The following is a 10,035-nucleotide window of genomic DNA, read 5'->3' as shown; positions in this document are numbered from 1 at the left end:
AACTGTGAAATTGCACAAGAGTACTAATTAGGGGAATTAAGCTTTAAAAATCAAGGCCTTCCTCTGTTATAGTGTTTTTCCTCAGTACACATTAAATTGGTTCCAAATCATCTCTAGATGTAAGTCCACAATGAGATCCCCCCACACCTCTCTTCAATGCCTGCTAAGCAGGAGTGCTGCCTTTGCTACTTGCTACACTCTACATTAAATTATCTCTAAAATGACTTTATACAGATCAAATGGCATTAACTGAAGTACAATTTCAGTAATGATAAATGCATTTCATTATTTATTTAGATGTTTAAGCTCTTGCACTAAGTTTTTACAAGCTGGTGAACACTGACAAATTATTTCTCCCACAGAACTACAACCACACATTCCTAGACAGTATAAATATATGGTTGAACTCACATTAAAACACGTCACCATTTTATCAATTACATAATAAAACAAATTATCAAGTATCCAATTATTAAGTTACATAGCTCAAAAGGCATATAAAATATTAGATGTCTGCTCAGTTCGTTAGCAGACCCCACTTTTTTGCAAGTTTGGAAAGAGGAAAATCATAATTCAAACAAAAAAAAAGCTGGTAAAGAACTTTTGTTAAATATGGAAAAAATTAAGCATTTCAGAAATTTTGATTAAGAATTGCTTACAACAAAGCATCTCTACCTTTATAAACATTTACTAAATTAAAGAGCACATTCTCTGCTATACAAGACAAAGGCAACATCTGACTGAGATATTGAACAGCCTCTCTCCCATTCTTTCTTCAGGCCCTCCCTGTTCGTGTGCACCTCAGAGTGCAAACATTAAATTAACTATAAGGCTTTTTGTTTGTCTGGAGACATTAAAGACATGTGCTTCTTCAACATTGCAGATTTTCAAAATGGAGGTTTTTCCATAACAGCATAAAAGACAGAATGACATTAAATAATCACCAAAAGAGTTGGTTAAAAAAAAAAATCAACACTTGAGCAAATCTGATGTGTGGGAAATGTAAACATAAAGTGAGTAGAAAACTATCTATATAGACCCTACATTTGAAATGACTGAAGGAATGAACCACCCAGGGTCTAGTGTCCTTAGCTCCTGAACGTTGGTTCTGTGTGAAACTAAAAATGTACAATGTTGTGCTGAATGCTTTGGCAACTAATTGTCCTACATGTCTTATGTACTCCAAGATTCTGCCGCAGGGAACAGTTAAAGACACCCATGGGCACATGATTTTAGGAAAGATCAATTGGTACAAATAATAATCACATTTTAAATGCTAACCAGCAAGAATCTTTTGCTAAGTGTTCAAATAAGTTGATCATAACCCAAACTTAGAGGTTGCAATTCAGTCAAGCGTATAGCCTGGGAAAACACTCCTATGGACTTCATTAGAATTATTCACCAAGCCAAAATGTTGGCTAATTATGTATGACAAAACAGGTCTTGTCTGAAGTTCCACATCCAAGGCAATAGCATCAGGCACCCCAGTTTTATTGGATACAACAGTTGTTTCTATGACCATTGGAGTCTTTGAAGCGCAGCCGCATTTTAGGACGATACTTCTCCAAATACAAAAGTTGCTTGCTGTTGAAAGCACAACGCCGCTTTTGTCTTATGAATTGTACTGCATCTTCATATTTCATACCACCTTCAATTAATGCTAGGGCAACAAGCACTGGAGCTCTCCCAAGTCCTGCAACACAATGCACAGCAATACAACAACCAGGTTCTTCACGAAACTTGATTTTTACAAGACTTAACCAGTCATCAACAATCTGGTTTGAAGGTGGTGCACCATCATCAAAAGGCCAATCAAGAACACGAATGCCTTCTTTCTCCACAAGAGCAGTGTCATAAGTTGCTTCACATACTCTTACTATTGTGGTCACTCCATACTTCTTAAGTTCCTCTATAAATTTATTTAAGGTTGCATTGGTTGGATTGTGAGTAATAAGGAATCTCATGTTCTTGTATGTGACTTCCACAGGAGCAGGGCGGTTCATTCGAGCCATGTTAATTTAGTTTAAAAAACAAAACCAGAAAAACACCCAATAGGGTTATGAAAGAATTAAAAAAAAAACTGAATACAGAAATGGAGCAAAAAAAAAACAAAACAAACAAACCAAAAAAAAATCAAACTGAAGTCTACTTCAATATACTCCACTTGAACTTCTCAGTGCTTTTGAGTATGGAGCTGAGAGAAATGGGAAATGAAATGAACCTCCTAACAAGAAGCAGCAACTCTTCAATCCAGTAATACTGAGGCAATACAAAGAAGTGCACTGAGGTTTACCCCATCCAGGTCTGAGCTCTTGTTAAAGCTGTGGATCTCACTACAACACTGCTGTGCCCAGGCTAACCACTCTTATGGGGGCTTCTTGGTGGAGTAGTAATGGGTCTCTACAGTTCACTTGTCTGCATAGAGGTCGTGCTGTGCCTGGCAGTAATCTCCACTGCCCTTCAGAAACTCCATAAATGTGTGACCAAGAACACCACAGAACTGAGGAATATGTCTACTCATTGAAGATTGTGGCCTAATCATACAGCCGGTCCCAAGGCGGCGGTGGCGACAGGGCAGGAGGCGGCGGAGGTCCTGGCGAGGCGGCGGCGGCGGTGCAGGCAGCGGGGGCACCAGACTACCATGCAGTGACCATTCTTTTGCTGTGAAAAAAAAAAATCACTGAAATCAACAAATCAGTAAAATGAAATGAATGAAAAATATTTTAAAATATTGATTTATTTGAGACAGTGAGAGAGAATGCGTGTGCCAGGGCTCTATCCACTGCAAATGAACTGACACATGCACCTTGTGTATCTTCCTTTCCTGGGTCCTGCAGAATGCAACCTGGTTACTTAGGGTTCATAGGCAAAGGCCTTAAACCCTAAGCCATGGCTCCAGCCCAATGTAGAAGTTTTAACAATCAGGTTATATCGTCTAGTTGTGGTGTGTGTGGCAGTCCGGTTCACATTGGTGGTAGAAATCACACAAGCAAGAGAAGCTTCTGGGAAAAAGAGATTTATTTTGGCTTACAGGGTAGAGGAGAAGCCCCATGATGGTAGGGGAATATGAGGACATGAGCAGAGGCTGGACATCACCCCTTGGCCAATGTAAGGTGGACAATAACCACAGGAGAGTGTGCCAAACACAGGCAAGGGGAAACTGCCTATAATACCCATCAACCTGCCCCTAACAATACTCTGCCCCCAGGAGGCCTTATCCCATGTCACCATCAGCTGGGAAGCTAGCATTCAGAACACCTAAGTTTATGGGAGACACCTGAATCAAACCACCATGTTCCACCCCTGGCCCCAAAAAAACTGATAACCATACATGATATAAACAGAGAGACAAAAAAAAAAAAAAAAAGAGAGAGAGAAAGAAAATCTCATTTCTGTTTGATTATGGCATTGGGGTCCTTTCCAAAGTCACTGTGTACCAATGAGTAACTTAGCAGAACTTTATTTTAAGAATTTATTACTCTTTTCTTTTATACAACAGGGTGGTTCTTCACAATGCGTCTGATCTCAAACTGCTCGACTCAAGCGACTCTCCCATCTCAGTCTTCCTAGGAGCTCGGCTGACAGGCATGCGCCATTGTGCCCACGTGTTGTCCATTTCTTCACTTGCTTGCTGCATACCGGAGTGGTCACTTCAGAGGGAAAATGCCTTAGACCACTCTTTTTGCAGGGGGCATGCTACGTCCATGGCGACCTCGCCTGTGTAGCAAGCAGAAATGCTTCTGCACTGGAAGAGAGCTGAGGACAGAGGGCCAGCACTCCTCGGAGGGATGCCCCCGGTGACCCCTTGGCAGTCAGTTACTGTAAAGGTTCCTGCTGCCCATGAAGTCACGACGACCTAATTGCTGGCGCCAATGCTGTTTCTTTCCTGCTTTCTTCTAGCTGTTTGTCTAAGAACAGCTAATTCAACACTTATTAGTAATCATGCACGCAATCAGAGTACAAGAAACAATCTAAGTATTGAATGTGCCCCTCCTATGATTAGGGCAATGGAGAGAATGTATAACTCTACTAGGAATAAAAAATTAACTCTAGAACAGTTTTTAGATGGTGTAAAGTAAAAACAGCTTATGATGTTTGAGAATGATACTGAGCCTGAGAATATGAAAGTAGAAATGTTGATCGGTAGTGTTCATAAGAAACATGACAGTTCTGCAGAAAAGGAGTTACAAAACTTAGGCATTCCCACCAGGAAACTTCCTGGGGGATATGTTCAGTACTTGATCAAGGGCAGATGGTGGACTCCTAGAGCTGGAATCTACTTAGTTCCACTCCCCTATGAGGGAAGATATGATGAATTCGGTAATAGATGGGTGAATTATGAAGAAAAAAGGAGGCTATGGCATTCTCTTCCATTTACGGGAACGCTTAACAAGGAAGCGTAAGCCTTGGTGTTTATACAGTCCTTGGGGTATAAGAAATAAGTAACCTGTTATTCACCTTACACCTAGTTTCTGTTTGTATAATGTTGTGGTCAATGATACAAGACGCCCTTCTTAAAAAATGGGTACAGTTCCTGCCTGATCAACATTACATGTATGCTTACAATAGAACAATACTCAAGATTGTTTAGATTAATGATTTCTGAGATCACTTGTTGGCTTGCTAAGTTTCTCTGTTCAATCTGTATAAAATCTTCATGAAACCTTCAGTAAATTGCAGCAGCATATTCAACTTGAGTGTGTCTGTCTGTCATTTCCTCGCCGAATCCCGAGTTCTCCTTGAGCCTTCGCCCTTGTTCTCCCTCGGTCCTGATCTCCCCGAGAGTCAGTCCGCGGCAGGGGCACCCTTGGAAATAATGAGAAAACAAATATTTACTAAAATATATTATGATTCAAGATAGCAGAGAATGAGTCTCAAGTGATCTTTGGTCCCAGTCTCATGAGCAGCATGAAGGGCCTTGTCACAATATGCTTTAGAGGCACTGCAGGGAAGGACCTGTAGGAGAAGCAGATTTCGTTCTGGGAATCCCTGGCTGAAAATGCTCATGCACGGTGGATCAGCATCTCCTTCACAGTCTGGCAGCACACTGCAATGCCTTGGGAGGCAGAACCAACATGGCATGCTCTATGGGGACCCTACAGACAAGGACAGCTGTGCCCTGTATTGGAAAGTTAAAGGCTATGTCATCAGCTAGCGTTGCTTCCAGGCCCTAAGAGGCACTTCCACAAGAAAATATTAGTAACTTACATTCAAGTGATCCACAAGGGCCTTCAGCACGTGTCAGTTCTTACTTCTTCTGTACATCAGAATCATCCTCCACTGGGTACAACTCAGGGTCCACATCAGGCTCCAGATCGGTACCACGAGGCTCACATCTTGTCATGGTGGAAGCTCAGAAGAGTTCGCATCACACTGGGTTGCTTTGTCAATTCTGGACTTCAGGTCATCCTGCTTGGCCATGGTCACTTTCTTCTGGAACCTGCCACACCTGCCTGCACCGGCCTCCTTCCCCATTACTCTGGAGGCCAGAGCAGTGCTGGCATTTGTGCCCCATTCCAGCTTGCTCCTTGTCACAGCATGACCGCCTGACACCTGGGGAGGGAGAGAGTGCTCCGACTCCCCGCTTATCACCCTGCCCACCTCTCGATAAAGCCTGCCCTTGTGCACAATCACCCTCTGACTTCCTGAAAATGCTCTACCTTATCTCCATTTCTTCACCTGTGCAGTGCACCCTACGCTTGATCTTATCTGAGCCCCTTTTCCTTGTTGCTGTCTGCAGAGGGGCTGGCCTGTCTGACATTGGCTCTTTATGGAGTGCAGAATGCTGACCTGCTGCTAGAAGCCCTTTCTGGGGAAGATCACCCTGGACTTCTCTACTGACATTTTCTCTGGACTTCAAGGCTCTGTCAGACAGAGTCTCACACCCAGGAGACACATGACCTGTCAGGTGTGACTCTCAGTGTGGCTCAGGTCACACGGGACCTCTTCAGGGACTTCACATGATTGTTCAGACTTTCTGTGAGCTTCAGTACCCTCCTCCTCCTCAGACTTCCAATCACAACTGGAAGGCTCCCGGCCCATTACATGGGGCCTCTCAGAACAGCCCACACCACACTGAAGGGCTTCATCAACTATGTCAACAAACACCATCACACATCTGTTGTTCTCAGTTGTCTGAGAATATTCCCCCCAAGAGCTGGCAGCTGTTCCATCTGGACTGGTCACTTCTGAGGGACTGCACACCTCAGCATCAGCCTCATGCTCAAAGGGCTCTGTGTCCCCATGTCTCCCTGTCTACCTCGGGCCTGCAACCAGGACCACGAAGCACTGGGCTTTGCTCATCAGTCACCCTGGAGCAGAAGTGGCCTGCCTCATCCATGTTAGTGGCCTCCTTATGTAAGGGCCAGTGGCTCTCTGAGGAGCCTGGCTTTCCCTCGCCATCCCTGATCTTTACCTTTGACCTCAGGTGTCTACTACCATGCTGGATGACCCCTGCCTTTCCTTCTGGATCTTCCTTCCATGTGAGGATTTCCACATGTCTCACTGCATGTTTTTCTGGCTTCTACCAAAATGAACCTGACCTCTGGCTTCCCCTATAGAGAAAGGTGACTGGACATCGAGAGCAGTGCTACATCCATTCCTTTCTTTGTCCATGGTCAATTCTAGACCAGTGCTTGACCTCACACCTTCGTTTCCTACAACTCCACCAATGTGGGCCCATAGAACTTTGGCTCTCAGCTCATATGTAATGTCCTTATAGTAAGAAGGTCCGTACTGCAACCCCCCCCCCCCACTTTCCTGGTTAGGGGTTTATATTAGCCCACCCAGAACCTCACAGAATCTCTGGTAAATCACACAAGGCTGAGTCATATGGTCAGGCATAATGTTCCCAAACAAATGGGTGTTTTCCTCAGAAGCCTTCCAGAATTCTCCAGGAGATGCACAGCCCTTTTCTCCTCTCCTTTTGTCAGGAACAACAGAACTGGGAGGTGAGCTTCTAAACAGAGGCTTCGTGGGAGGTCTCCCTCCACAGCACTGCCTCTTCTCAAGCACACATGAGAACCATCACCTGGCCAGGGAATGTCTGCAGCATTGAAGGAGGAGCTGCTGAGCATATGTCTTGTTGTGTGGTCGTGTTTTCAGCCTGTGCATGACGAGTCTTGTTTGTTTCCTTTCTTTCAAAGCCATTAGAAGACTGGGGCTGTGGTGTTTGATGATAAACTGAAATCCAGGCCACTGGTGAGCAGGGACAGGCCATGGAGACTGCCCCACTGGAAAGGTTGGATGGAGGCCAAGCGCACAAAGCCATGGATGAGACAGACTTCCATTGCTGAAAACTAGAAGCTGAATACAAACCAGTTACTTCTCTGCATCTCATACCCAGTACAGTATTCTTCCACCCGTATGACGACCCCATGATGGCAGGGGAAAACATGGCATGAGCAGAGGATGGACATCAGGTGAACAACAGAAGTTTTAGTGTGCCAAACACTGGCAAGGGAAAGCTGGATATAACACCCATAAGCCTACCTCCAACAATACACTACCTGCAGGAGGCTCCATTTCCCTAATTTCCACAGCCAGGGTCCCAGCACTCTGAACACATGAGTTTACTGGGGCACTTCAACTCACCATAATCACCATGTGAGTTTGAAGCCAGCCTGGGCTACCGTGTAAGAGGCCAGCTCCTTCTGGCCTGGAGAGTAACACCCTACCTGGAAAAAGAAACTAAATGGGCTAGGTGTGGTGACGCACATCTCTAATCCAAGCACTTGAGAGGCTGAAGTAGGAAGACCACCATGATTTCAAGCCAATCCAGGGACAGTGTGAGATACTACCTCTAACAAAACAAACAAACAAAAAAAGCAAGGCCTGGACAGATGGCTTCGCAGTTAAGGCACTTACCTGCAAAGCCTAAGGTTTGATTCTCCCTGTCCCACATAAGCCAGATGCATAAGATAGCACATGCATCCCTGGTAAAGGGAAACTGGCTACAATACCCGTAAGTCCGTCCCCCAAAATGCACTGCTTCCAGGTGTACTTCATTCCCATATTTCCATCAGCTGGGAACCTAGCATTCAGAAAACCTACATTTATGGGGGACACCTGAATTTAACCATCACATTCCTCACCTGACCACCAAAAACTGATAACCATACATGATGTAAAGAGAGACAAAGAAAGGAAGACAGAAAGAAAGGAAGAGAAAATGTCATTTCTGTTTTATTATGGCATTGGGATACTTCTCAACATCACTGTGTACCAATGAGTAATTTAAGACAATTTTTAGGTTCAAGAATTTATTGCTCTGTTCTTTTACAAAATAGGGTTGATTCTTCAAGATGTGTCTGATCTCAAACTGCTGGACTCAAACGACTCTCCCGTCTCAGTCTTCCTAGGAGCTCGGCTGACAGGCATGCGCCATTGTGCCCACCTGTTGTCCATTTCTTCACTTTCTTGTTGCATCCCAGAGTTGACACTTCAGAAGGAAAATGACTTAGTCAACTCTCCCATTAGCAGGGGGCACCATAGGAAATAATGAGAAAATATACATTTCTTAAAATATATTATGATTCAAGAGAGTACAGAATGATTCTCCAGTGATCTTAAGTCCCAGTGATACACATCTCTAATCCCAGCCCTTGAGAGGCTGAGGTAGGAAGATCACCATGAGTTCATGCCAAACCAGAGACAGAGTGAGACTCTACCTGTAACAAAACAAAAATGACAGGGCTGGAAAGATGGCTTCACACTTAAAGCACTTGCCTACAAAGCCTAAGGATGCAGGTTTGCTTCTCCAGGTCCTACATAAGCCAGACTCACAAGATGGCACATGCATCTGGAAGTTGTTTTCAGTGGCTAGAGACCCTGGCATGCCCATTCTCTTTCTCTCTAATTTAAAAAAAAAAAAACAGGAAAGAAAGGTAGAAAAGAGAAATCAAAAAGAGAAAGGGGAAATAAAACAGTGATCTCAACATAGCTCAGGCTAGCCTGGAACTGTGTAACTGAGGATGATTTGATCTTATCCTCCTGCCTCCACCTCGCAAGTGCTGCAGTACAAATGTGACTGCCATTCACCCAGCCTCCAGACGATCTTGAGCCCCCCTTAGCAACTGTGTACTGAAGCATGGTAAAAACCAGCTACCAACTCTCCTCTGACAGCTCTCACACACAGCTGACATCAACAAAACAGCATCTAAGTTTTTATTCATGTGCACTGTTGAAAGCATCCATAGTAGTGTGACTGGGGGTGGGGAGCAGGGCTGGAGAAAGAATTCTGCTCTACTGGTAATAAAGCTCCAGGTTCATCCCATCATGAATCTCATAGTCTCCCAGAGACACGTGGTCCTTAAAAATCGTGTACCACTTCTTAAGGACAATTTTGTCACAACGGGTGCCAGTTTGAGCTGCGATCAGTTTCTTAAGGTCCCCAATGGTGTCATCGGTGGTGCACTTCACGCGGACTTTCTTCCCCAGACGGTCGTTGCAAACAACCTCGATCATTCTGACTGGAGCTACAGAGTAGGGGGTGGAAGACAACAGAATCAGGGTTTGCTGGGTGTCCCCAGGTACCAGAAGCCCCAGATACAATTGCTCCCAGGTCTGTGACCCTAAGATACCTGCTTGAAAGGTCTGTTGTCTTCCTCTAACCAAACATGTTTTTAAGGTAGAGACTTGCTCTAGGCTTATGCTGTCCACAAACTCAGTGACCCTCTCTCTCTGTCTCCCCAATGCCAGCAAGTGCCACCACACTCCACAGTGGTGTGATCAAACTTGCCCCTATTCTTTCTTTTCTGTCTCCCACTGACCGGCTTCTTCTCAATTAGTCTTCTCCTACTTTAATGTCGTTTTTTTCCTACTAACGTTACTTACATGCACATGGGCATGAAGTGTTTTAATGGAGCATGGTGACCTTACTAGTGGGTAAACACTGAAGATGCCTCTGTTTCCCTGGTGATGATCATCAGCCACCAGCTCCTCATGAAGCAATGGAGGCTCAGGAGCTCCTCCCCAGTATATATGTTTGCTGACTGGCTGGAGCCCAAACCACAGCAGCTGGTCTACATTGCAGTA

The 10,035-nt window shown here is 44.5% G+C and overlaps 2 protein-coding genes across 2 annotated transcripts; both read right to left on the bottom strand.

Moving 5' to 3' along the window:
* Positions 1 to 1,354: 1,354 nt before the first annotated feature.
* On the bottom strand, positions 1,355 to 2,074 carry LOC123462256 (protein tyrosine phosphatase type IVA 1-like). Its single transcript, XM_045155370.1, has one exon. The coding sequence runs from the start codon at positions 2,010 to 2,012 to the stop codon at positions 1,491 to 1,493; it is 522 nt and encodes a 173-aa protein (XP_045011305.1). The 5' UTR covers positions 2,013 to 2,074; the 3' UTR covers positions 1,355 to 1,490.
* Positions 2,075 to 9,243: 7,169 nt separating this feature from the next.
* LOC101609846 (ubiquitin-like protein 5) lies at positions 9,244 to 9,465 on the bottom strand. The gene has a single exon (XM_004673032.2). The coding sequence runs from the start codon at positions 9,463 to 9,465 to the stop codon at positions 9,244 to 9,246; it is 222 nt and encodes a 73-aa protein (XP_004673089.1).
* Between the last annotated feature and the right edge of the window lie 570 nt (positions 9,466 to 10,035).

The sequence above is a fragment of the Jaculus jaculus genome, chromosome 7 (genome assembly GCF_020740685.1).
Source record: "Jaculus jaculus isolate mJacJac1 chromosome 7, mJacJac1.mat.Y.cur, whole genome shotgun sequence".
NCBI classification, from domain to species: domain Eukaryota; kingdom Metazoa; phylum Chordata; class Mammalia; order Rodentia; family Dipodidae; genus Jaculus; species Jaculus jaculus.
This window is presented reverse-complemented; position numbering and strand designations above follow the sequence as displayed.